Below are 24,583 nucleotides of genomic sequence, written 5' to 3' on the forward strand. Positions count from 1 at the left end.
CGCTTCCCTAAGGGGGGTCTACCCGTGGGGTCTACCCGGGTCTACCGTCTCCTGGTACCTCGAAGCGACAGCCGGATCCAGTTATCATATAATCGGGCTCGTCACTACCCTTCGTCCCCGCGGGCATTCGCAGGCAGAATATTGTTAGTTTCAATATTGTAGGCACCAGTAACAGTCGCATACTGCCCTGCCAGCTAGCTCAGAGTTCTGCGGACACTGCGCCAACGCGTTCACTTCACTCCAGTGAGAATTTGCAAGCTACTTTCTTACCTGGAACAAGCTATTTGTTGCTCATGATAACTTGCGGGGCCTTCGCGCGCCCGTTGTCTGTATTTGAGTTCTGGTCTCGCTTCCGAGTCTTGACCTGAGGGCTGAAGGATTGAAGTCGACACATGCTAGGGCAACAGCAAGTGCCTTCAGCTCCCACAGCGGGAGGGTTCAGCCTCGGACAGGCGGGAGTGGGAGCGAGCCCAAACCGGAAGGCTGCGTCGACGCGTGGACGAAGCAGCGTGGCGTCGAGAATACCTTTAAAGCCTGCATCTGCCAACGTAAGCAGAATGACTCGAGTCCAGGATCGGAGATGCTGCAGCCAGCTTCTTTTGCTAGCCCAATGAGGTCGGCTGAATTCTTATATACAAACTGGAACCGTGGGTGGGAGTGGGCGGCAGGAGGGGAGCTCGGGTATGCTCGTTGGCGCTCAAACACGGCGGGTTGGGCCCGCCGCCAGCGTCGGCCCCCGTCTGGCCCGCACAGGCCCCTGGCGCCCACCTATAGGGCGGACTGTCCCCGCCTGGCTTCACTTAATCCTAGGCTGCATGCGCACTGTAGGTTTTGGACTACTCAGACCCGTACAGTGCTAAGCATGGCCGCCTCGCTTATCGCACCACCCCACACTACCGCTGACTGGTCCGCAGGCCCCGGTTCCTGCCTGGTCCCAGGCCCCATCAGCAGGCGCTAGCTCAGGGTCTGCAACAGCTGCCTTGGGCTTAGGCTCTGCTCTTCTGCCTCAGCAGGCCGCACAGCCAGCCGCGCAGCCAGGGCCAGCCTTCGCAGCCGTACCGGTGCCGGCACTGGGCGTGAAATTTGCGGTTGGAGCGGCGAGTAAGTCAGGACCTGTGCTCTTTTCAAAGGACGCACCTATGGATGCCCATTAATGTAATCTATGTTGTATACTTGAGCCAACACGTCGTCGCTTGCGCAGGCGGCCAACCGGTTGGACTTGGGACACCCCGCGGCAATCGGCCGAGGACCAGCTCCGCCACAGCACGGCGCGGCGCCACCAGTAGCAGCGTCGGGACCAGCGGCGCGAGCGCCGACGCGCCCACAGGGACAGGGGCAGCGGCAGCGGGGGCAGGGACAGCACCGGGGGGAGGCGCGCCAGCGGCCACTCCAGGCTCAGTACCTCCCTTCTCGCCCATTGCGCTGACGCCCATGGACGGGACCACATACCTGCGGCAGTTCGGCGGGGGGCTGGGCGGCGGCGCGCCGGCCTCAGGCGCCGGCGCCTCGGTGCGCAGTGGACTGTCGCCCATGGACATCACGCCGCAGGTGCGTGTGGCGGCCGCGGCCTGGCATGGTATGACAGACGCCAGAGCAGCTCCGTAGCCGGTATCGATCGTGTGTGGCGCGGGCCTGCAACTGCTAGCTAATTTGCGTGTGTATGCGCCACCGTGCACGGACCTGCAGGGCTCTGTGGGGTCGGCTGCCTCCGCCGCCTCCAACATGTTCGTGTTGTCGCCTCTGGCTGGCGGCTTCGGTGCTTCGGCTGGAGCGCAACAGGTATGGTTGTGAAGGGCTCACTAAAGTAGGGGCGGAGGTTGTCCGCATGCTATTGCCTACGGTATGTGGTACATGGGGACACATCACAGGCCGCTGATGATTGCTGCACCATTGCCCGCGCTACAGGGTGGCGGTAGTGTCAACGGCGGCGGTCCAACCGCCATGCCTATCAGCCCCATGCCCTTCCAGGGCTTCGCCGCAGCTGCAGGCGCGCCGCCTACACCCACGCCCATGTTCACTGCCGGTGTCGTGCCGGCACCAGCAGCAGCGCGGCCGCACGCGGCCGCGCCGGCTGTGCCCGCGCCAGCGTTCGTGGTAGGCACTTCCGCCAGTAGCGGCACGAGCAGCAGCGGCGGCACAGCTTCGTCTGCTGGCGGGGCAGCAAAGCCGCCCATCCAGATTCACATGCCTGGGGCACGCGATGTCGCTGACATGTTCACTGCCGCAGCAGCTGCATCGACGGCGTCCACAGCAGCAGCCTTCAGCGCCACCGGCGGCACAAGTACAAGCAGTGGCGGTGCGGCGCCTGTCCGTCCTGCCAGCGCCGCAGCGCCAGCCCAACCCACCGCTGCTACCGCTGCTGCCGTGTTCGGTGCCGCGGGTAAGAAGCCCGGGGCTGAGGCCGCAGGGGCCTGTGCAGGACCTGGCGGCGTGCCGGCCGGCGCGTCCTTCCGGTCAGGCGGCAGCAGCAGCGACCTGCAGCCTCCCAAGGACAGCAGCGCCAAGCTGTCCCGCGAGCCCAGCGGCAGCAGCAAGCCGGCCAACGGCTCGTCGTCATGGGCGCACGTGCCTGTGCCGCCCGCGGCAGCGCCTGCCACGGCCCCCGACGCGCCGTCGCGCACAGCGCCTGCTGCCGCTCCCGCTCCTGCCGCTCCCGCTGCACCCGCACCCGCCTCCCAACCTGCCGCCTCGGGGTCCTCGGCCTCTGACGCGCTTTCGACGCGCGTTTACCAGGAGTGCTACGCGGAGATGCGCGGCCGCGCGCTCACGGGCGGCTCCGCCTCTGCAGCGGCGGAGGCGACGGCGCGGTCGGTGGCTGCGCGCGCCGTGGAGCTTATGAGCGCCGCGCCCACCACCCGCATGCTGGTGGAGAAGCTCATAGAGAGCGGCTCCTGCGCCGACGTGATGATCAAAGCCGCTCTGGACATGCCGGAGCCGGCCAAGGCGGCTGACACCGCTGCGGCGGCTGCGCCGCCTCTGGCTGCGCCAGTGGCGGCGGCTACGCCGCCGCAGCAGGCGGAGGCCGGGGGGCCAGGCCGCGCGGAGGCGGCTGTGGAGTCGATGCTGAAGGAGATGAAGTTGGAGGACCAGCGGACCGCAGGGATTGCGGGGACGGCTGCCGCGCCGTCAATTTCCGGTAGCGCGGGGTCACCGTTGTCAGTGCCGTTCGTGTTCGCCGCTCCGCCCGGTGGCAACAGCTCGAGCGCCAGCACGTGCAGCGCGGCGCCGGCACCCGCGCCTGCAGCTGCGGCCATGCCACCTGCGGCGGCGGACCCAGCCCCGGCCCCTGCGGCAGCGGCAGCGGCTGGCATGGCCTCGGGGCCGGGGCCACAGCCTGCGGTGCACACGCATGTGCCGTTCGTGTTTGGATCCACGGGCGGCGGCGCGGCTGCACCTGCTGCACCCGCCTTCACCTTTGGCGGCAGCCCGCCGCCCGGCGCCGCCAAGCCCGCCACCTCCAGCTCGAGCACGGGCGGCGGCATCCCTTTCACGTTCGGTGGACGCAGTCCGGCCGCGGCGGCTGAACAGGCCAGGCCGTCAACCTCCAATGTGTTTGCCGCAGCGGCAGCCACCTCTGCTGCCGCCTTTGCTACCGCTGGCACCACGCGGCCGGCATCGGCGGTAGCGGCAGGAGGAGGCACCTCGCGGAGCAGCGGCGCTGCCGGCCAAGTGCCGCCGGTCTCATCCTCATCGGGATGGACCAACGTGCCCCGCGCGCCCGCGACCAGCGCGGCCGCAGAGTCGGTGAAGTTCAACGTGGGGGCGGCTGCAGCGGGCGGCGTGGGTGGGGCCGCTTTCGCGGGCGCGGGCGAGGGCGCGGCGGCCGCTGGCGTGAGCGGCACCACGCCCGGGAGGTAAGAAAGAGGAGAGCAAGCAAGGTGCTGACAGCAGATACGTGTCGTGCCAGGTGCCAGGTGCTGGGCGTGTCGAGGGCGCGGCGGCGTAGGTGACGCGGTGTACTGACTTGGCCTCTGGCTGCCTGCCATGGCCAATGCCCCTCAAATTACACAGGGCGAGCGCGAAGGGTCGCGCCAAGGTGACCCCGCGCAAAGGCCGCGCGCCATCTGCCTCAGCCACTTCAGCCGGCGGCGCGGCCTCAGCCGCCACTGCCGGCGCTGCCGCGCAGACGAGCTCAGTAGCCCTGGGCGGCGGCAGTGCCTTCAACGCCGCCGCGTCCACGGCGGCCCCCGCCACCTCTTCTGCCACCTCCGCGTCGGCGAGCCGAGCCGGGACTGCAACAGCATCTACGGCCGAGCAGCCGCAGCGCTCTGGCGCCTCTTTCTCGCAACAGCAGCAACAACAGCAGCAGGCCGGCGACAACATGCCGTCTGTGCAGGTATGTCGGCTCAATCGCATAGCTGGATGCTGGAGCCATGCCAGCCTCCGCTCGCTCAACCACAATCATTCGGCTCCGATCTTATGCATGCTTACAGGCTGTACGGCTGAAGCGCACGGCGGACGAGAAGAAGCAGCAGGGCAATGCCAAGTATGAGCAAAACGACTTCAGGTGTGTGTGGTGTAAAGCGTGCCTGCCCAGGCGCCGCGTTTGGCACAGGCTGGGTGGGCTGGGAGTACAGGCCGGTGTTGCACAACAAGACAAGCGCTGCCGCCGCTGCCTCTCTCATGAACCTGTCAGGACGGCGGAACGGTGGTACACCGAAGCCATTGACCTGCTGGAGCAGCAGCTGCCGGGGCTGGGGCTGAGCGAGCAGCAGGCCGCGGCGCTGTTCCCCAACCTCAAGACCGAGGTCGCGGTGCTGTACAGCAACAGGTGCGGCCGTGCAGGCGCGCCCGGCTCGCGCTCGGCTACCCTACTCTGCACCCTGTTTGTGTGGGCGCATACAGCGGGGCGGGGCGGAGCCCTTACCGCTTGCCTTGCCCTGCCATGATCCCGGGCTGATTCGCACGGCCTGTCGCTGCAGGTCCGGCGCGCGGCTGATGACCAGCAAGCCGCACAGCGCGCTGGCCGACGCGCTGAAGGCCATGGCCCTGGACGGGAAGTTCCTGCGGGCGGCCAGCCGGGCAGCCACCTGCCACTGCAGGTGGGGGTCGGATGCCGGCGGTGTGGGCCCGGGGGGGGGGGTGCGGGATGTGGCTTGGGACAGCTGGCGTAGGACCCGCGTAGACGCAGCACTGTCACCCGTCTGTTGCTCACAGCCGCTTGTCGGTTTGGATCACCTCGTGGCTGCGCTCTGACCCATGGCACGCTAATGTGCCAAATCGTTTGTTTATTACCCGGACTGGCTTGGGCGCGCTCATCAACCAGGCTGGGCAACTTCTCCGCGGCTCACCGGGTGGTGGAGACGGCCATGGAGCGCGTGTCACTGGGCTCGCCGCATTACCAGGACATCTGCAAGAAGCTGCACGAGGTGGTGGACCTGGGATCAAAGTGAGTGGGGATGCGCAAGCAGCGCCGGCACTACCACTGCTGTGCGGCGTGCGTACGCCCACTGGCTCCTCGCCCTCCTCCTGCCAACCCTGCAACCCCCCGCCTCCCTCTCAATCCCTGTGCCCGCCCATTCCTCCGCAGGGCCCGTGCGGCAACGGCTGCCGCGGTGGCGGCCGCCGGCAACGGCGGCCGCGACAAGCTGCAGGAGGCGGCGGACGCGCTAGCCGCCATACGCGACCAGGTGGCTTACTGCGACGTGGTGGCGGCGGCGCGGGCCGTGCTGGCGCTGCGGCTGGGCGCGGCGGCGGACGCGCTGGCGCTGGTGGCGCCGCACCCCGAGGTGCCGCCGGCGGAGCGCGCCGCGCCCTGGCGGCTGTGGCTGGTGGCGCAGGCGAGGTTCTTCAAGGGCGACCTGCAGGTGCGGCTGGCGGGTGGTGTGATGGACGCAATGGGGACATGAGTGGGGGTGCGGCGGTGTTCGGAGTACGGTAACCTGTAAGCAAGCACAAGCCAGCCCAAATGTCCGGCCAAGCATCTGAACGACTGGCGCATCTTCTGTCCGTACGTCTCCGCTTTCCTCTACACGGCTGTCCTGTTCGCAGGAGGCACTCACCACCTGCCGCGAGCTGCAGCTGCAGCTGCAAGCCAAGGGCGGCGCCGCCGAGGCCGACACCTCCTCCGGCGCCGCCGCCGCTGCCTACACCACGGCGGCGCACGTGGCGGTGCCGCCGGCGGCCGCGCTGGGCGAGCTTGCCGATGCTATTCAGCAGCTCATAAAGCTCAAGGTACGCAGGGCTCCGGTTCGACCACAGGGCCAAACGGCCTCCGCGGCAGCAGCTAGCGGCAGGACGTCCCGGAAGTCGTGACCTGGGTTGGGCTTCAGCTCACCGTGCCTCAAGCCGCCCATACCGTATGAATTGCTTTCGGTTATATTGTACTTTTACATACATATGGTACGCGTGCACGCAGGAGGACGGCAACGCCGCCTTCAAGGCATCCAAGCACGCCGAGGCTTCGGAGATCTATAGCAAGGCGCTGTCCAGCGGCGCCTGCCCGCCCGCCTTCGCCTCGGTGCTGCACGCCAATCGCGCCGCCGCCGCGCAGGGGCTGGGGCAGCTTGCGGACGCGGTGGCGGACTGCGGCCGGGCCCGGGCGCTGGACCCGACCTACTACAAGGCCAGCGCGCGGCTAGCAGGTGAGGAAAGAAAGCGCAGGGGTCCAGGTCAGGGGCTCATCACCAAGGGTCTACCGTAGCTCAGCAGGGTGTGCATAACTAGCTCGGGGAGGTTGTGCGGAAGCGCAGCGCGATCGGCGCTGGCCTGCTGCTCGCGGTGTTGACTCGACTTGTGCGCTGCACGCAATCATGGTCGCTAATCTGCCACAGGCCTGATGCTGGAGCTGCGGCGGCCCGAGAACGCGCAGGGGCTGCTGGAATCACTCACCAAGCTGGCGGGCGGCGACAAGGACAAGGACAAGGAGGTCGGGCCCAGCGCTACGGAGCTGGAGGCGATCAAGGTGAGAGGCCAAGTTAAGGGTGGGGTGAAGGAGGAAGCTGTTTACAATAGCAAGGTGATGTTCGCTCAACACCAGGCGTGGACGAGCAGGAACTGGCATGCGCCCATCTTGGTCTGGGAGGAGTAATGACGGGATGCTGACGACTTCACGCTTCACCTGCCCCACTTCCTTAACTAATCATGAATGTAACCCCACATCAAGCAGGGCCGGCTGACCGAGGCCAAGGCGGCTGTGAGCTGGCAGAAGACGCCGCACCACTACAAGCTCCTGGGGTTGACAAACACCTGCAGGTGGGCGGGAGGTGCAAGGGGCGGGCGTGGTGGGACCGGGACTGGTGGGGGACTGGCTGGAATATGACGCTGCGGCAGCTGCATGCCGTGCGTCACACTGCGCCAGCCTGCTTGCTGCTCACTGTTTGCGCCCCTCTCGGCGTCACTGCCGCCCCGCAGTGAGGAGGAGGTGCGCAAGGCCTACCGCCGCCTGGCGCTCAAGCACCACCCAGACAAGGTGCGGGACTGACCCGCAGTCGCAGCCTGCTTGCGCAGTGCGAACACGTCCGCGCCAATGCCATTGCGGCGGTAAGCACATGCGGAATTCACGCCGAGCCTGACCAGGATTCCCTATCCTGCCGCTTTGGCATCCGCACAGGCCATGTCCGCAGTCAAGGTGGCGCTGACGGTGCCGGGCGCGGCAGGCGCCTCGCCCTACAGCGGCCCCCTGGCGGCGGCCAGCGAGCTGGAGGCGCGGGTGCGGGACGAGGCGGCCTGGCTGTTCAACTTCATCAACCAGGTGGGGGGCTGCGACAGCAAGACAAGAGCGGGCGTGGACGCGTAGGGTGGTAGGGGGGGCCAGCACAGCGGCAGCCGCCGTCTAGGCGATGCCTGGAATCCTAGTGCCCACCCCGTGCGTGCACGTAGCCCCCTGAACTATATTTTACTCGAGAGTGCCATCTGCCTAACCTTGATGCGTGCCGTACCGTACTGCCGGCCAGGCACACGAGGAGCTGTCCGACAAGGCCCGGCGGCGCAAGGTGGACCAGCTGCTGGAGGTTGAGCAGCCGCCGGCGGCGCGGTACGGCGCCGGCTCGGCCTACTCGTCCAACCCCTACTCCAACGCCTTTGGCAGCGCCGGCGGCTCCCGGTACGGCGGCTACGGCGGCTTCTACGACCCGTCGTCCTACTTCTACCGGGCGGCGCCAACCGGCGCGGGCGCGCAGCGCGCCCGCACGGGTGCAGGTGCGGCCGGTGGCGCCAGCAGTGGATACGGTGAGTGAAAGCCGCGCGCGTGGGTGAATGCGGATAGGGATCAGTAATGTGCGCTGAGGCACCACTGGCAAAGTGGGGCGTCACGAAGCGAACTGCGGTGTGCTTGCACGCGAAGGTTTAGCCAGGCATGCCCGGTGGTTGCAGGCTACGGCGGCTCGTATGGAGGCGCCAGGCCTGCCGGTGCACGGCCACCAGCGGGCGGCAGCGCTGGCGGCGCGGCGGGCGCGGCGCGGGGCGGCGGCGGCAGCCGTCCGACCCACACGGCCGGTAGCGGCGGCGGCAACTACGGGGGGTACACGGGCCGTGCGGGCGCCGCGGGCACGGCCGGGCAGCGCAAGTGGTGGGAGGGCACAGATTCCGATGACGAGGATCAGGACGCGTACCACTTCTAGGCGCTTGGTTTGTGACCGCCGCGCAGTTGCTAGCAAAGGTTGTTGTGCAAGGCGAATGCGCAGGCGTACAGGCTTTCGCGTTGTGGCAACGCTGCCAACGGGACTGCGGGGCTGATGCATGCAGGCAGAATTTCACCTCAGGATGATCGGGGTCCGACGTTTGGGGTCGTACCCTGGCTTTAGCGTGCGCAAGGGAATTCCGGTACGCCCTACCTTCGAGGCGTGGGAAGCGCTCCTACTGGCTTCCACAATTACGTGAGCTGTTTGCGACGTTACATGAGGGGACCTGAGTGTGATACGTGGCTGGCACTGCGGGGGCATTGAAAGTGTTAAGGTGTACGGTGTAGGCTGCGTGCATTGCCGAATCGTAAGAGCTTTCGTTGAGCCCTAGGGCTGGTGCGATGGGATAGGCTAAGGGGCAGGTTGGCGCAGTCCTGTCGTGTGCAGCATACTCCCAGACCCCAACATTCAACAACCAAGTTGCGACATTAAGGCATGAGCGCGCGGCTGGTAGAACGCCGGAGTAACCGTACACTAGGCGTCGCTGGCGTGCTGGTAGGCTGGTACTGGTAGTTTGCTGACGCGCATTCCTCACGCTCCGCCATGCGATTGCACCAGACGCACACACCGCAACGCCACACTCGTGGAGGAGAGTAGCAGCGCACCTGTAGATAGTTAGGCTGTGCTGCGACGTGGACTCCCAAGGGAAAAGTGGGCTGCGCTCACGCCACGTCTCTAGTCTGAGGCCGCAAGCGTCTACCTCATCTCCCGGACATAGCCGGGGTCGGTTCGTACAGGCGCCGCCCGCCATGCGTCCAGCCGCGTCCCGTTGTCACGCAGAAGCACAGCACGAGCATAGCCCGTAATCGACCAGACCCGGATTTTCCCTGCTCCCTAGTTTGGCTTAGCCGAGCAGAGACGAGTAGGACTGGAACTGAGCTGTACTGGTATACGTGGTTTCCTAGGTGCTGGGCGGGTTGTGGGACAGCAATGTGTTTGTTTGCGCTGGATGACGCAGCTACGACGACGTCCACCACCTCCACACGGTAATAACTCTGTCGGAGTACCGTATCCTATAACTGAGGATGCGTTATCTTATGCAACGGTGCAACCCAATAACCCCGCAATTTCTATGCTACCTCCACGATGGCCCTTTGCTGGTGATCGACCCGGTTCTTCGTTAGCGGGGCGGCAACGTCGCGCACCGCCGCACCTCCCGCAAAGGTGGCTGCCCGCATCATTAGCGACAGGAACAGCGCACACACTTTTGAGTTTCATTACACCTGCCCAGCGTCGCTGAGCCTTGCCTCTTGCAAACAGGCCAACACCGCACTGCCGTTCTCAAACCTCGTGCACACCATTCTGTGCAACGGCTACAAACGCTCCACCCGACCCATATCGGGGCCTCATCCTGAGTGTCATGCCCAGCCGCACCCGACCGAATCCAGCGCAGCTGAACTAATCCGGCAGCTTCTCAGCAGCTGGTGGCCTGTAGACCAAGCGGACAGCAGGGCAAGCCGCACCCCCGCTGCTGCCAGTCAAAACATGGCTCTCCTGTCAAAATTGCTGCTGGAGCGTGCCGCCGGTCCAAACTGCGGAGCGCAGCCGTGATGGCGCTTGGGCAGCCGCCCTCCGACAGCCCAGGCGGCCGCTGCTGGCCGGCTGCCAGAGCATAACGGCGCCTGCTCTGGCCTCCGCCGCCGATGACGCCAGCTCGCCGCCCGCTCTGCTCGCGACTGACGTCACGAAAGCGGCGGCATGCACCCTCCACGCTCCTTGCCCATTCCATCATGAAGCTGTGCAAAGCCCAAACCACATCTATTCCATAACTGCACAAGTCCCAAAACTATACGGCAACCGCCGTGCAACTGGTCCGCTGCCGCGCCACCGCGACGCCTTGCCGCGCCCTCAAAACTCAGCGATGTCCGCTGCCGGGCGCGTCGACTGCTGCCGCTGTGTGACCCAGCATCCCTCTCCGCATCCGACCGACCCAAATGGCGCACACAACGCAGCAATGGCGCCTGCTTGCCACTACCACCGTTGCCCCGCCCAAGCGAGCTGCTGCTGCCTCCGCGCCACCAGTCCAGCGCCACAGCCACCACCGTCCCGCGCCAGTGCTGCCGCCGCGTCCGCATTAGCCGCTCGCCCGCTCCAAGCCGCTCCGAGCTGCCGCTGTGCTAATTTACACCAGCTCAATCACGGCCATCTCGGTGGCATCACCGCGGCGGAGCACGGGCTCCGTCTTCACGCGGGTGTAGCCGCCTGGCCGCTCAGCGTAGCGCTCAGGCGCGTTCTCGAACAGGTTGCCCACCAGGTCCTTGTCGTACAGGAAGGCCATGGCCTGTGTCACACGCCAGAGAGCAATACAATGCCTCAGCAACAGTGTGGCCGAGCCGTGCAGTCGGGAGGTCAAGGAGCGAGCCATACAGCCAACCGGCCAGCGAGCACTGCTCGCGTGGCCGTGTGCACCGCTCCCCCTAGTGAAGCAGCAGTGTGCCCCCAGAACCGACTCCTTCAGTTTTGTGTCAATTTCATTTCCCTTTGGAGAAACTGCCACGCGTTCTCGTCCGCTTTGTGTTTGGCCCCAAATGCTGCGCGCACCTGGCGGCGGGCGTGCAGCGAGCCGTCCTTCGCCAGAGTAATCATGTGGTCCACATACTTGCGGATCACCATGGCCTTGACCTGCGTGAAGGGGGCCCGAAGCCACAAATGCTCAGCGACCAGGAACCGTGCAAGCAGGCCGATTGGTCCATGCGCAGCTCTTCCCATTTCCTTACAACTATTCTATTCACCTTGGTGGTGCGGATGGCACCGTGGCGGATGACCTCGGTGACAAGCGAGCGAATGAGAGCCTTGCGCTGGTCAGCCGGGCGGCCCAGGTGCTTAACGCGGTTGCCGTGGCGCATCATAGTCCACTTCATGCCCGAGGAAGGGGCAACCAGGGTGGCCTCTGCACAACGAGCAGGGCAGGCGTCGTGAGGAGTCGCCCGGTGGCCACGAATTTGCAAGGTGGGTCGAAGCTGCTTACCGCCCAGGAACGAGCTGGTCTGGGCGCTGCGAGGAGCAACGGGAACCACAGCGCGAACCACAGCGCGGGGAGCCGAAGCACGGCTGGTGAACACGCCCGAGCGGGCCATCTGCAGCGTGGCCATTTTCTGCCGCCTAGTTCAAGTAAAGCTAAGGGACAGGAAAGGTGCTGCTAGGAATAGGACGTATTTGAGAAGGACCAGACGTTTGATATGGGTGAGCCACGATGGGCGCAGACTGCCAATTCATTGTCAAACTCGTCTCTCTCGAGAAGCTCTTGGCTTGTGTAATTAATCCAATACTTGAGCTATCGAATAATTGGTTTATGAACTAGCAGAATAGCACGGCCGTCGCACACACGGTGTGCGGCCCCGCCCCTCTCTCCGCCCGCGCGCAGGCGGCCTGCCACGCAGGGTCCGCAGCTGCAGTAAGCCGGGCCTTCAGTTATATCATGCATGTGTTATTACAATGATTACAAGCAACAGTATTATCCCTGGTCTTCGTACTACTAGCATGCCAAAACCGCACGCAAGGTGTGCATCCGTGCGCGTAGCCGCGTACGGTACTGTACTCACAAGCCCGGAGCACAGCCCGGCCCATTCCTTTCTACAAACTCCTGCTTCGAAGTGCATCTGACTCAAGACACCTCATCCTGCCATCCTGCTGTACAGTACAGCAATACCTGAGCACTACGGCCCAGAATATATTAGTACATGCCTGCCAACGCCTTCGACGAGCGCCGTCACAGCCATTCTTGCAGCCTGCGGCCTGTAGCTCCAATCGCACGTGCGCTGCGCCGTAATACGCGCCAGCCCCCACACCAATACCGGTCACAATACGTTCGTCCTGGACCAGTCCGGGGGTTCGGGCGCCCGGCAAGCCCTTACACGGGTCTCTCCTGGCGCCACACAGCCGGCAAGCTAACCAGCCGGGCTCAAACGCCGCCAGTTGCCACCCGCCTCCTGAGCCGTAAGCCGTGAGCCGTGAGCCCCTGGCCCTATAGCTGCTCCGCACACCTCCACCTCCCGGACCACCTCTCGGCCGGCCCGCCGCCAGAGCGTTCGCCAGCCTCCACCCACACCAGCTCTCGCCCGCCTCGCCGTTTACGCCAGCTGCTTGGTGGCGGACTCCAGCACGTAGGTGATGGCACCCACCGGCACGCCCTGCGTGTCGCAGCCGCAGTCACAGCACAGCGCGGGAAGCGTGGGACGCGGGTCAGCAGGAGGCAGCAGCACGCATCGTTGGGAGCTTGACGGCAGCAATGAGCTACTACGGTGATGCCGCTGGGGGGGGGGGAGGCCAAGGCTCCCGGGGGGGAGGCCAAGGCTCCCGATGGCCCTGACCAATCCGCCCGACACGCCATAGAAACCCTCAGGGTGCCATCCGGTGTGCCTATCACCGCGTTACGGTAGTGTCCTGACGCGACTTGGCACGCACCTGGATCTGCGACAGGCCTATGTTCTGGCAGGCGGTCTTGATCAGACCCGCCAGGTAGGGGAAGCCCTGGTGCATTGCAAGGAGGAGGGGAACATGCACGAGAGGGGCGGGAAAGGAGCAGCTAGAACGCAAGGTGTTGCTGGGCAGAGGGAGGCCGTGAGAGAGGCTCAGAGCAGCGGCACGTCACGCGCAGCAGGGCCACTGCCAGCACAGCTTATACCGCTACGCAGGCCCCTCGTTGCAACCAGAACAGCAGCACCCCAGCGCCCCGGTGCCTCGGGCTGGCATGTCCGTGTCCGTGCCCCTGCCGCCGCCGCCCCCTCACCAGCGACTTCATGAGCACGGCCACGCCGATCTTGACGAACAGGCTGTCCTTCCAGTCCTTGCGGTTGCCGATCAGGCCCTTGCACGTCTCCAGGAACTGGAGGGGGAGGAGCACAGGGCGGGGAGGGCGGGAAGGCAGCGAGCAAGGTGAGAGGCAGAGAATGGCATGGCGCGCGGGAGCTGCTGAGCTGGTGGAGAATGGCGGGAAGGGCAGAACTACGGGGCCCGTTACACGTGGATGGGTGTGTGGTGCTAAGCCGCACAGCACATTGCGGTTGCCCGCTGTTGCAGCCCGGGTGCACGGCAGGCATGAACACCCGCGTGCCCTTGCTCGCTTTCCACTAATGCGACCCCTGAGCAGAACCCCTATATACAAAAAGCACACGCCCAAGTGCAATCGCCATTGCATCCACACTCGCAGGTTGCAGTGCAATGCAGCGCACTTCGGGTGTGGTCCTCACAATCCCCATACGGTAAGTGCCCACCCTCTGCCAGCCCCACCTCGGGGAACTCAAGGCGGCGATTGCCATTAACGTCGTACTTATCCAGCAGCTTGTTCACCTGCAGTTCATGAGAAATTGAGTAGGTGTATGTGTAGAAGATGAGGTGCAAATGTGTGTGGGGGGGGGACATGAGCTGAGCTGCAGGTATCACGAGCGCATGCGGCGCACTGTGACACATTCGTGCCCGACAACCGGGACATGGCCGTACTGCCGTACTGTGCGCTTGCGCCAGCTCACATCGTCAATTGAGGGGATGCGCACGTGGTACGGCAGCTTGCGGTTGATGAGGTCGTACAGCTTCAGCAGGCCGATGTACACCTCCTTGGTGTCCAGCCTGTTCGGGTGGCGAAGATTGGGGAACCGGACAGAGCGTTGCAGTGCGTTGTTGCGTTTCGGCCAGGGCCAGCGGCGTGGTGAGGTCAGTACAACAACGGCACTAGTTCTGGTATGAAACAGACTGGTTGTGCCGCGCGCCAAGCCGTCCGAGGGTCAGGGAGCAACGCGGGAAACGCCAGGGTTCATAGGTGCCGGACGAACACGTTCCCCGCACGCCCTCGAAGTTTCACACATGCATCATCCAACATGCACCTGCCAATGCCTTCACTGTCATTTGATTGACCGGCACCCGGCCATCGTCGAGTAGCAATCAAGGCCGAGAGTCGGGGCTCTGGCCATAGCTGCCGACAGCGATCTCAACGCGCTTGGCATAAGTGCATAACTGTACATGATAACGTGCATGTTCAAAAATCAAGTCCGCACACTGGTGCACCGCACATTCCCGCGTCGACCGCTCGCCCTTTCGCAACAGACGCGGTCCTTGAGACCGGTTGGCGAGGAGCGCGTGCGCACTTACGCGCCATCGCGGTCCACGTCGCACTCGCTGAAGGCCTTGCGGACCTGGGATTCGAACCATTTGGAGTTGGTCACGTTCAGCCCAAACCGAGGCGGGATGCCGGGGATACCGGGGATGTCGATCTCCTTGCCGAAAACCTTGAAGGACACCATGGTTATGAGCTTATGTGCTGGGGCGATGTATGGTCTGGAGGTGGGTGTGAGGGCGTTCGTCAGATAAGGTCTTGGGCCGCAGCACGATGGGGGCCTGACACGCCACACGCCGTACCCATGCCACTCAAGCCAGGTCGAGGCTAGTCATGGGCCGAGGTGACAATCACCTTGGTGCGCTTGGTGGTCACAGATTCGCTGCCGTGCGTTAGGGGCCAGCCTAGCGCCACAGCGGATAAAGCCCGTGCAAGACGTGGAGTGCAGGCGTGGTGGAGCCGTATGAGGTGCACCAGCAGACACAAGACTTGACACGGCTTGACCTAGTCACGCGGTTGATGATGGCCTACATGCACAACACCGACCGCCACTGCTTCAGCTGCTTAGTTGGCCTGGCGCACCGTGCGTACCTACCTAAGCAAAGCGCGGACAGGGAGGGCACGGGATGGTGCATCCGTGCATGCTTGACATGGATAACGGTGTGCAGCATGGGGACTGGAGGTTTGTTGTGAGCGCTGAGCACACACGTGCTTTCGGCATGGCTTGATTCAGTGATGCACGGCAAGGCCCGCGTGCTGCGACTGTTGGCTGTGGAGTTGGCCTGAGGTATCCAGGCGGGCCTCGGCCCTCGGCCCTCGGGGTGAGTGATGTTGTGTACCTTTTTTGGTTGCGCATTGCAACCATAGTTAGTCGCCGAGTACTGATAGGCACTGATGCGCATCATGAGACCGCGCCCCCGCGTATTACGGTATGTCCCTTCAGCGGGGGGCTAAAGCATGATTGGCGCAGGGGGGGGGGGTACGAACAATAGTTCCAGACCCACCCCGCAAAACCTCCCGAACCCCCCTGACCGAGGACCGACCGTGCCGTACCGTGCCGTACACCCCCTAAACCCCCTCTGTTTTATTCCAGGATGGTGTTTTCAGCGAGCTCTATTAGCATGTAAACACGGAAAGTTCGTCGGGCGCGTCTTGACCACAGCCATGTTGTCGACATGTGAGCATCTTGCGGCCGTTCAGTTGCACCCGTGTAAAGCACGCTTACGAGACTTACCTACGCATGGGACATACACGTGCGTTTCCCTCCGGCGCGCAAGCACCGGTCCGCGACTTGTGGCACGTTCTGGTCAGGCGAGACATGTCGCACCCCAACATCCCAACCCAACATGTGTTGACGGGCGGTAGCCCTTCGTCTTCTGGTAGGCTCCTGACGTTTCCCAGCCGTAAAAAGCATCCATTACATGCTTTGGGCAACGGTCTGGGCTTGCACGGCTGTCTTATGAGGCCCAGACGAAAGTTTCCGGCACACCGTGACGAAACCTTGGGGACCGTGGGGACCGACGACCGACCCTGAACTTTGGGGGCCCATATCTCCGCAATTACTACCCTGATCAAAATTCTGAAAGCGGATTCTGAACGCTCTCGTCAAGCTCTTTCAATTTGAAGGGTGGGGTATGTCTGCGGCATTCTTACCCCCCCCCCCTGATTGGCGCGGCGTTGGCGAATGGCCCTGGAGGGCACTGTAACGTCCATTGAATCAGATAAGTCTCGGGCTACCGTACGTCGAGCCGCCCCTTCAGGCCGTGACTTGGCACCGAAGGACACCGAGGCCTCGGCCGGTGCCGGCAGCCCCGACGCAGCAGCTCCTTCAGGAGGCTGGCCACTGGCCAGGCACACACACACACACACACACACACACGCCTAGCCAGCGAGTCCTCAGGCCTCAGGCCAGGTGGCGCGTCCGGCAAATATCGAACCTAACCTCGATGCACACCACAAACAATGTGCGCCCAACGAGCACAGCAAATATTATGGACCGGCACGCGACAAAACGGCGCTCCTGGAGAACGGCAGTCCTGTCCCCTCCTCCCTATGCTGCACCCGGCCCCGCCGCACGGACTCATGCGTGCGGCGCGCCACCCGAGGCGGTTGTTGACCTCGACAGCGACAGCGAGGGCAGCTTCTTCGACCCCCCGCCGCCTCCGCTTCCAGCCCCCCCGCCGGCTGCTCCTCCACCGCCACCGGCCAACGCCATGAGCCCCGGCCCCGAGCCGCTGTTGGCTCGCTGCAGCATCGCCGCCGCGGCCGCGGCCGTTGAAGACGGAGCTACATGGCCACCCGCACCGCCGCCACCACCGCCGCCGCCGCCGCCGAGGAAGCGCGAGTGCTGAGACAGCGCAGCCACCGCCTTGGCCCCTGGGCTGGACGCCGCCGCTGATACCGCAGCGGGCCCCGCGCCGCTCCCGCCGCTGCCGCCGCCGCCTGCGGCGAACTTGACAGGTCCGCCGCCTGCCGCAGCGGCGCTGCTGCTGGTGCCGGTGGTGCCGGGCTTTGAGCTGCCTCTGCCGCTCACCTGGGGTCGGCGGCAGGTAGGTGGGTGGGTGGGTCAGGGTGGCGTGGCACCCCCCACGTGTCATGGCATCGCAGCGCCATTGCAACATTGACAGGCCCACAGGTTTGGTTACAGTGACCGCAGCCCCCTGCCCCCAACTCCCGATCAGCCCCACCTCCAGGCCGCCGGGCCCGCCGGCGAGGTGCGTGCCCACAGCCACAACCGCCACAGACGCCGCCGCTGACGACACCGGCGCCCCCGCCTGCCCCTGTTGGAGCTGCTGCTGTTGAGCCGCAGCCGCCGCCCCCGTGGGCGACCCCACGCCTGACGACACCAGTAGTGTTGAAATGGCGTCAAACGTCAGCGACGGCACGCGCCGCGGCATGCCGCCACCGCCGCCGCCGCCACCACCACCACCAGGGCCCGCGGCGCCTGACGGCGACCGAGACGCGCCCTTAGCGGGTACAAGCCCCAGCCCCTCGCCCGTGCCACTGCCGCCGCCGATTGCTAATGACAGCATTGGCGGCGGTGGCGGCAGCACGGCGTGCTGCGGCAGCGGCAGTGGTGCCAGCGAATGCGAGAGCGAGTGGGAGCGCGAGTGCGAGTACGGCTGCGTGTGTATGTGGGAAGGCGCGTGCGGGTGCGACGGCGACGCCAGGGGCGAGCGCGCCGGCAGCGGCAGCGGCGCTGAGGACTGGCCCGCCGACACGCGCTGCAGCGGCGCGAGCGACATCACGGCCGGAGCCAGGGAGCCGCCGGAGCAGGGGCCACTGGGGCCGCCGCCGCTGCCGCCAGCGTCTGCAAGTGCCGCTGCCAGGGCTGCCGCCGACCCCGGCGGCCGCATTGCATGGTCGCGCGGCAGCACTGGCGGCGGCCCCGGCGGCGGTGACCGCCCCACGCTGGCGCCGCTAGCTGCGGTGCTGGGTGCCGTGCGTGCCGCCGAAGCCGGCCCCGCGGGCGAGTCCAGGCACGGCGGCGACGTCGGAGGGCTGTGGCCGCCGCCGCCAGCCAGGGCGCCGTAGGAGAACATGGGGGTGCCAAACGGCCCGCTGTGGTCGTAGCCGCCGCCATCCGTACTGCCGCCGCCGTACGAATCCGGGAAACCGCGACTGCACGTGGAACCGGCACCGCCGCCACCGCCTCCGGCGCCGGCGCCGCTGAGGCGACTGGGAAGCCCGGCAGCACCGCCGCCGCTCCGATGCCCCAAGCCGCCCTGCCGCGCACCGCCGCCTGCACCCGCAGCCCCGCCGCCTCTCCCAAAAAGCGCCGCCGCGGTCTCCGCCTCCTCATCCGAGCCCAGCTCCTCCCGCGGCCAGCCGCCCAAGCTACCTCCGCCGCCGCCTGCGCCGAACCCCTGCCCGCTGCCGCCACCCAGCGCAAAGCCGTCACTGCCGCCGCCGCCAATGAATCCATCGGCGCCGTCCGCCTCCTCCCCAGAGCTGAATGTGAGGATCTCAAAGTCGCCGCCACCAAAGCTGCCGCCGCCCAGACCGCCGCCACCGCCACCCCCGGCGCCGGCGCCCCGGAAGGCCGCGGCGGCGCTGCTGGCTGGCCGCTTTTTGCGCTCCTCCGCCACCCGTGCCAGGAGGGGCGCCAGCAGCGGCGCCAAGCGCTGCCACACGTCCGGCAGCAGCTGCACACACGCACAGGAACACACGCCGTGTACAGCACCAGCTTCCATTCCGCTTACTCACACGGTCACAGGTCAGCACCCCCACACAACCCCATACAGCAATCCAGTCCCACACATGCACGCGCACGTGCCTCCCCATGCGCGCCCGCGTGGCGCCCCCCTCCCCCGCACCTCCTCCGCCACGTCGTACAGGATGGCGCTCCGCGGCTCCACCGGCGGCAGCCCCACCGCCACCGCCTTCTCGTCCCGTGGCCGCCCGCGCCGCCGCCTCAGCGCCTGCGGGCCGCCGCGAGTGGCCGCCGCCTCCCAGGCGTCCCACTGCACCGCCAGCGACTCAGCGAAGTCGCCGTGGTCCACCAGCACACACTCGCGGTCGGGGTCCGCCGCGTCCTGCAGGCCGATGAAGGGAAGGCGAGGGCAGCGCAGGGGCGGGCATGACACTGCATGCTGGGCATGCTGGGAGCTGGGTTGGTAGGGCGTGTTGACATGTAGGTTGCAGGCATGTGGCGAGAGGCGGCGAGGATGACGCGAGGGGGTGACACGGCGGGACTCGGCAGGAACGGGGTCAGCGCATCCGCTCAGGGGCGGGGGCGGTGAGGCACAACCTGCCGCGCAGCCGCTCACCTCTGCCTCTGGCGGCGGCGGCGCAAGCACTGCCCGGGTGCCGCGCAGCTCCAGACCAGCGCCTGTGCCTGCACCTGCACCTGCATCTGCACCTGCGCCTGCGGTCCCGGCCGGGAGCCCCGCGCCGGCGTGCACCGGAGATGCTGCTAGTGCAGGCTGCTGCGCCTGCGGCGCGCCTGCCGGCGTGTGGTGGTGCAGGTGGTGGTGCTGGCCGGCATGCGCTGCTGCGTCCGCGGAATGTATCTGTGTGTGTGAGTGATAGAATAGCACAAGTTGTGTAGAGGTATGTCAATACGGAGCGTGGCCTCGACGGTCCGCGTCACTCCACACAGATCCACATCGCTGGCACCCCGCCAGCCCGCGCCTAGCAGCGCCTGCGCCACGCCACACCACGCCACGCCACGCCGCCCCCGCGCCCCTGCTTGCTGACTCACCCGGCGGCCCCGCAGCCACAGGTGCGGCTTGAAGGCGGCCCACTCGGCGCTCTGCTGGTCCACCGGCCGGAAGAATTGGCGGTCCTCAGGGATGCGCGAGGCGTAAATCTTCTCGCGCCGCGTGCGGCGCTGCCCCCCGCCACGTGCCGAGTGCTTACTGCACGATGCAGAGGCGGAGCGGGGGAGGAGGTTGGGCGGCGGGGTGGGAGGGGCCAAGGAGGGGGAGGGGCCGAGAAGAGAGCATTTACGTCAGAAGGGCTCAGGCCCGTCACAGGCTATGTGTGTGCTGGTGAGTGCGGCGCAAACGTGCCGAGCTCCCTCCTTCGCCAGCACCCACACAACAGGACCCCTATGCAGTTGTGACGGTGGGACAGGGGTGTCAAGCTCCGGCGCATACGCACGCACGCACCCACCCCGCGTCCGCCTCCCCCGCCTGTGAGGCGCGGTTGTGGTACTCAAAGACGCCCTCCTCGAACGCGTCCAGCGCTGCTCGCAGTTGCAGCGTCGCCTGAGCATCCACATCCTCGACTCCCTATTAGCAAACCACAATATGACAGTCAGTCGTCGTCGAGACGGTCGCGGCGAAAGGCGGAAGGTAACCTTCCTGGTGCTTAAATGCTGGACTGCGACTCGCACATACCGGGAAGAGGTCATCGCACGCAGAGTTGACGGTCAAGTCTGTGTACGCAACCCTGTCCCGGCTGAACATTCTCGCAAGGTTGGCGTCGCTGCCCTCTACCTAACCATGTTACAATTTTGCATCATTGTACTACCTTGCAATTCCTATCTTTCAATCAGTTCGCCTTCTCTTGTCGGGAAGGATCGCACTTGGGTTTTCGATTGCCAAAGTTGGTTTTTTGGAGCATGCTAGCTTGCGTCACACAAGCTCTAAAAGTACAAGAGAGTGCAACACACGTTCCTTTCAATTTCTAAAGCGCACTGCTGTCGAGAAGAAACAATGCAACAGAAGTTCCCTTGCTCAAACCGCGCTGTTTACAAGCGAGCTGTGCAAATGGACGCATTTTGACGGTCCTCAAGAATTATGAGCGCTTAGGAGGAGGAGAGCTGGTCGGGCGTAGCTGCTGTTCAGCGTCAGGCACGATTTTGGCACGGATGGCGCGTGGGACGTCGGACCGTCCTAGGCCTCGCCTTGCAGCTGGCGAGCTGCTCCAGCAATATGTACTTACAGTAGCCTTGCTGCTTCTGGCGTACTGGAGCGGGGAAGTCGGTGCGGCCAGCGGCGCTGGTGGTTCGCATAGCTCGGCGGTTCCCGGAGGGGGCCGCTCCAGGCTCCACTTCCCGTTGCCCGCCAGCGCTGCGGCGTGCCCCTCCTTTGCGCGCTACACGCGGCTGCATCGCGCCGCGCTGGGGCAGCTAGACCAGCTGCCGGGGCTGGTGTCGGGCTACAACGCGCGCCAACACGGGGCCGGCGCCGTGCTAGAGGGGCCGCGCTACACGCACAGCCACCGCCACGCCAGCGGCACCGCGGCCACGCGACCGCTGGCCACGGGCGCAGGCACCGGGCACCACCGGGATCGGCAGCTGGCTACCGCAGGCTCGGCTGCCGCTGCTGCTACCGCTGCCGCCGCCTCTGACGCGGCGACGGGCAGTGAGGGCAGCACCAACCCCACCGCCGCCACCCCAACCAGTCTGTCAGCTCCCTCGTCGTCGTCGTCATCATCGTCGTCATATCAGCAGCAGCAGCCCCGGTCAAAGGCACGCTGGTTGGTCACGCTCGACCCAGATGGCATCGCTGACCGGCTGGTCAACGCCGTGTCCAGCTTCTACTTCGCGCTGTTGACCGACCGCGTGCTGTGCGTGCTGCCCGCCTACGACCACGGCTACCAGCCCGGTCTGGAGGCGGCGTTTACGCCCGGGCCCAACATAGACTGGACGTGCGGCCGCCAGCCGTCCGCGGCGGAGCTGGAGCGGCGGCAGGAGCAGGCGCAGGAGCAGCCGCAGGAGCAGGCGCAGAAGCAGGGGGAGCAGGGGGAGGGGGAGGAAGGGGAGCAGGCGCAGGAGGGTAGTGGGAGTGGCGCTGGCGGCAAGCGAACAACGGCGGCGGGCAAGGCTTCAAAGGCAGGGAAGGCGGCGGCAGTGGCTGCGGACTCGGGGCCAAAGGAAGCTGGCGACGCGGGTGAGGGCGCGGTGCGGCGGCTGGCGAGTACGGGCCGTTTGCTGCTGCAGCAGCAGCAGCAGCAGCAGAGGGGCCGACGGGTGCTGGCTGACGAGGTTGCTGGCGAGGATGCGCAGGCAGCCGACTCGGTCGAGGAGGAGGAGGAAGAACAAGCGGAAGAGGCACAGGCGGCGGACGGCCAGGGGCAGGCAGTCTCGGAGGACGAGGAGGAGGAGGCTGCGCAGCAGGAGGAGGAGGAGGCCGCCGCCGAGCCGCCAGGCCTGGACCCGGCGCCGCTGCCCCCGCTGGTGGACACCAGTGACGTGGCCTACTGGAATCCAACCGCCGACGATGCCTGGATGGATCCTGGGTTCCCCATTTACACCCAGTTCGTGCGCAGCCACCTGGACCGCATCGGGCCGTACAATGCCACCACGCTCGTGCTGCGCATGCACCGCGGCATCAGCGTGGCGCTGTTCAACAACCCGCACCACCGCCGCCAGATGGAGGGCATGGGGCTGCGGCCCGACACCGCCTTTGGCTGCGCCATGGCCTACCTGTTCGGCAGCCTGAACGCGGCGACACGGGCGCTGGCGGCGGCCGAGCCCAGGCTGCACGGCATCATGACGGATGAGTCAGCCATAAAGATTGGGATCCAGATCCGACTGGGTGACGCCAAGATCCTGGCGCAGCTGCAAGGCGACAACCAGGTTGGGCGCTTGGAGCTGGGCCCTGGGGGCAGCAGGAAGGCGATAGCACTACAATACTCGGGTGTTTTGGAGGATTACAGGACTGACCAGTCGTGTGGTGGCACAGCCTGGCGCGCTCGTTCCCGCTCCTGCGCATGGCATCCAGCGTCGTCGGTGCTTATTACGGTGGTCTGGCATGGCTAAGTTTGCATTGACACTCCCCCCTCTTGCCACCCTCTCCTCCCAGACCGCTGCGCTGGACGACGAGGCTCGCAAGGTGGTTGACGGCTTCCTGAACTGCGCCGCCACCCTAGCCGCCAGCGTCACCGGGCTGAGCGGGCCGGAGGGGCCGCAGCCCGAGACCGGCCACCAGGCGGCGGGCGACCGCGTGGCGCCGGGCGACGTGGCGGGGCTGCAGCAGCTGCTGGCACACGGCGGGACGGAGTACGACCACTTCAGGCAGCAGCAGGAGCAGCAACAACAACAGCAGCAGCAGCAGGTGGAGGGAGGTGCCACAGGTGCGAAGAGTGTGCGCTTTGCTGTACCGGTGCTCCCGGGGCACGGTCCTGGTGGCAGGGGTGGTGGCGGCGGTGCCACGTTGGCTTCTGTTACGGGTGGAAGCTGATTTCATTTGTTGTTGTTCGCGCTTACCGCCAGCCAAAGACTTAGCGACGCCCTGTCTCCTGTGCTCCTCACAGCAGCAGCGCCCCCTCCCCTGCGGCCGGCCGCCCCACCCGCCGGCCCTCCGCTGCGCATCTACTACTACCTCATGACCGACACACTGGCGGTGCGGCAGGTGGCGCTGGAGAGGTGAGCGCGCGCGAGTGCACCGCCCCGCGATGACCACAGGGCTTGAGAATACAGCACGCAAGCGCACACACACCCGATGGCCCTGTGTGGCAGCGCCGACCGCCGGGGCAGCACCGCCTGTCGGCCACTTCTGATGCTCGCCACTCCCGGTCACTCGCTGTGGTCACTGCCCCCAGCTCACCACACACACCGGCCAACTGATCTTGTCCTGTGCCCAGGTTCGGGGACGCGCTGCTGTTCCCGCCCCAGTCGACAGTGGAGTTCTACCAGCACGTCACAGACGATGGCCTGCGCCGCACTGTACTGGAGCACTGGTGAGGGGCCGTGGGGCCTGGGGACGGCTGTGAGGGCGGTCTGGGTTGGATGAAGGGCCCGGCGTCTGGTCGTGCGGGTGAAAAGCCGCGTGCACCGTGTCATAAGCGGGGGCTTGGCATGATTTGCACTAGGCTCGGCCCCACGCCATGATTCCGCATGCGTCTGCTCTCCCGCCCTCACCCCCACACCATGCCCCCACACCCACCCACACCTGCGCTTTCTGCCGGCACAGGTATTTCAGTCGCTGCCATCACCACGTGATTACGGGCCACAGCGGCATGGGCCGCACAGCCGCGTTTGGCTCCCTGCGGCCTGGGCCCAGGCTGTACAGCATGGAGATCGCGGACGGCACGCGCATGGCCGGCCGCGGGTGTGAGTTGTGGGAGGCGGACAGGCCCATGGATGTTTACAACACCTGGAGCGGGGTTTGATGCTGTTGATGGGGAGTGGGGTCTTGCTGGAGGAGGGAGCGGCAAGTAAGCGTGTAATGGTCTAGTGCGCTCAGGGGACGGAAGTCCCGTTGTCCAGAGGAGAAAGTCGGCGCGGATTGGTAGGCGCAGCTTGCTGAGTGTGACACATGAGTAGACGACGGTGGCTGAACGCAAATGTTTTCTATAGCAGGATGATGGATGCATGGCGGTGCGCGGGGGCTGGTGCCGTGGTGGGGCCGCCGTGTCGAGGCGTGTGCACTTGGCACTTGGCAGCGTCCCCTCAGCCTAAGACCGGGACCTTTGGAAGCGACTACGCTGATAAGGTAAACATACCTATAATATTCGAGCT

At 65.8% G+C, this 24,583-nt stretch overlaps 5 protein-coding genes across 6 annotated transcripts; 2 read left to right on the plus strand and 3 right to left on the minus strand.

Moving 5' to 3' along the window:
- Positions 1-104: 104 nt before the first annotated feature.
- Positions 105-9,596, plus strand: CHLRE_02g108800v5 (uncharacterized protein). Its single transcript, XM_043059842.1, has 19 exons — positions 105-548; positions 915-1,101; positions 1,202-1,548; positions 1,687-1,779; positions 1,906-3,854; positions 4,012-4,336; positions 4,434-4,507; positions 4,637-4,771; positions 4,923-5,042; positions 5,267-5,389; positions 5,531-5,807; positions 5,992-6,174; positions 6,359-6,584; positions 6,774-6,904; positions 7,109-7,194; positions 7,354-7,411; positions 7,553-7,693; positions 7,896-8,169; positions 8,314-9,596. Exons 1-19 carry the CDS (start codon positions 393-395, stop codon positions 8,559-8,561), a joined length of 5,133 nt encoding a protein of 1,710 aa, XP_042927476.1. The 5' UTR covers positions 105-392; the 3' UTR covers positions 8,562-9,596.
- A 230-nt stretch (positions 9,597-9,826) lies between these two features.
- Positions 9,827-11,884, minus strand: CHLRE_02g108850v5 (uncharacterized protein). The gene is made up of 4 exons (XM_001699666.2): positions 11,590-11,884; positions 11,354-11,511; positions 11,163-11,243; positions 9,827-10,902 (listed from the first exon to the last, which is right to left on the minus strand). Exons 1-4 carry the CDS (start codon positions 11,711-11,713, stop codon positions 10,744-10,746), a joined length of 522 nt encoding a protein of 173 aa, XP_001699718.1. The 5' UTR covers positions 11,714-11,884; the 3' UTR covers positions 9,827-10,743.
- A 148-nt stretch (positions 11,885-12,032) lies between these two features.
- On the minus strand, positions 12,033-14,884 carry CHLRE_02g108900v5 (uncharacterized protein). Its single transcript, XM_001699665.2, has 6 exons — positions 14,706-14,884; positions 14,090-14,186; positions 13,851-13,910; positions 13,351-13,446; positions 13,026-13,091; positions 12,033-12,751 (listed from the first exon to the last, which is right to left on the minus strand). Exons 1-6 carry the CDS (start codon positions 14,855-14,857, stop codon positions 12,692-12,694), a joined length of 531 nt encoding a protein of 176 aa, XP_001699717.1. The 5' UTR covers positions 14,858-14,884; the 3' UTR covers positions 12,033-12,691.
- Positions 14,885-16,075: 1,191 nt separating this feature from the next.
- On the minus strand, positions 16,076-20,614 carry CHLRE_02g108950v5 (uncharacterized protein). Its single transcript, XM_043059843.1, has 7 exons — positions 20,514-20,614; positions 20,287-20,405; positions 19,874-20,030; positions 19,440-19,682; positions 18,987-19,205; positions 17,358-18,815; positions 16,076-17,203 (listed from the first exon to the last, which is right to left on the minus strand). The coding sequence occupies exons 1-7, from the start codon at positions 20,580-20,582 to the stop codon at positions 16,751-16,753; spliced, it is 2,718 nt and encodes a 905-aa protein (XP_042927477.1). The 5' UTR covers positions 20,583-20,614; the 3' UTR covers positions 16,076-16,750.
- Positions 20,615-20,764: 150 nt separating this feature from the next.
- On the plus strand, positions 20,765-24,579 carry CHLRE_02g109000v5 (uncharacterized protein). Of its 2 annotated transcripts, none has more exons than XM_043059844.1 (5): positions 20,765-22,699; positions 22,926-23,196; positions 23,377-23,488; positions 23,707-23,802; positions 24,036-24,579. In XM_043059844.1, the coding sequence occupies exons 1-5, from the start codon at positions 20,987-20,989 to the stop codon at positions 24,232-24,234; spliced, it is 2,391 nt and encodes a 796-aa protein (XP_042927478.1). In that variant the 5' UTR covers positions 20,765-20,986; the 3' UTR covers positions 24,235-24,579. The 2 variants fall into 2 exon arrangements, with proteins under 2 accessions (XP_042927478.1, XP_042927479.1); XM_043059845.1 differs by having other exon boundaries at positions 23,380-23,488.
- The last annotated feature ends 4 nt before the right edge of the window (positions 24,580-24,583 follow it).

The sequence above is a fragment of the Chlamydomonas reinhardtii genome, chromosome 2 (genome assembly GCF_000002595.2).
Source record: "Chlamydomonas reinhardtii strain CC-503 cw92 mt+ chromosome 2, whole genome shotgun sequence".
Lineage (NCBI taxonomy): Eukaryota > Viridiplantae > Chlorophyta > Chlorophyceae > Chlamydomonadales > Chlamydomonadaceae > Chlamydomonas > Chlamydomonas reinhardtii.

Coding starts and splice junctions, on each gene's coding strand:
- CHLRE_02g108850v5 (XM_001699666.2), bottom strand. CDS start 11,713: ATGGCCACGCTGCAGATGGCCCGCTCGGGCGTGTTCACCAGCCGTGCT. Junction 11,512..11,589: donor GACCAGCTCGTTCCTGGGCG/GTAAGCAGCTTC, acceptor CTCGTTGTGCAG/AGGCCACCCTGGTTGCCCCT. Junction 10,903..11,162: donor CGCTGCACGCCCGCCGCCAG/GTGCGCGCAGCA, acceptor CGTGTGACACAG/GCCATGGCCTTCCTGTACGA.
- CHLRE_02g108800v5 (XM_043059842.1), top strand. CDS start 393: ATGCTAGGGCAACAGCAAGTGCCTTCAGCTCCCACAGCGGGAGGGTTC. Junction 6,585..6,773: donor GGCCAGCGCGCGGCTAGCAG/GTGAGGAAAGAA, acceptor AATCTGCCACAG/GCCTGATGCTGGAGCTGCGG. Junction 7,694..7,895: donor TGTTCAACTTCATCAACCAG/GTGGGGGGCTGC, acceptor ACTGCCGGCCAG/GCACACGAGGAGCTGTCCGA.
- CHLRE_02g108900v5 (XM_001699665.2), bottom strand. CDS start 14,857: ATGGTGTCCTTCAAGGTTTTCGGCAAGGAGATCGACATCCCCGGTATC. Junction 13,447..13,850: donor GCCGCCTTGAGTTCCCCGAG/GTGGGGCTGGCA, acceptor CTCCCCCTCCAG/TTCCTGGAGACGTGCAAGGG. Junction 12,752..13,025: donor TAGGCCTGTCGCAGATCCAG/GTGCGTGCCAAG, acceptor TGCGACACGCAG/GGCGTGCCGGTGGGTGCCAT.
- CHLRE_02g108950v5 (XM_043059843.1), bottom strand. CDS start 20,582: ATGTTCAGCCGGGACAGGGTTGCGTACACAGACTTGACCGTCAACTCT. Junction 19,206..19,439: donor CGCCGCCGCCAGAGGCAGAG/GTGAGCGGCTGC, acceptor ATCGGCCTGCAG/GACGCGGCGGACCCCGACCG. Junction 17,204..17,357: donor GCGGGCCCGGCGGCCTGGAG/GTGGGGCTGATC, acceptor CGCCGACCCCAG/GTGAGCGGCAGAGGCAGCTC.
- CHLRE_02g109000v5 (XM_043059844.1), top strand. CDS start 20,987: ATGGCGCGTGGGACGTCGGACCGTCCTAGGCCTCGCCTTGCAGCTGGC. Junction 23,197..23,376: donor GGTGGAGGGAGGTGCCACAG/GTGCGAAGAGTG, acceptor TGCTCCTCACAG/CAGCAGCGCCCCCTCCCCTG. Junction 23,489..23,706: donor CGGCAGGTGGCGCTGGAGAG/GTGAGCGCGCGC, acceptor TCCTGTGCCCAG/GTTCGGGGACGCGCTGCTGT.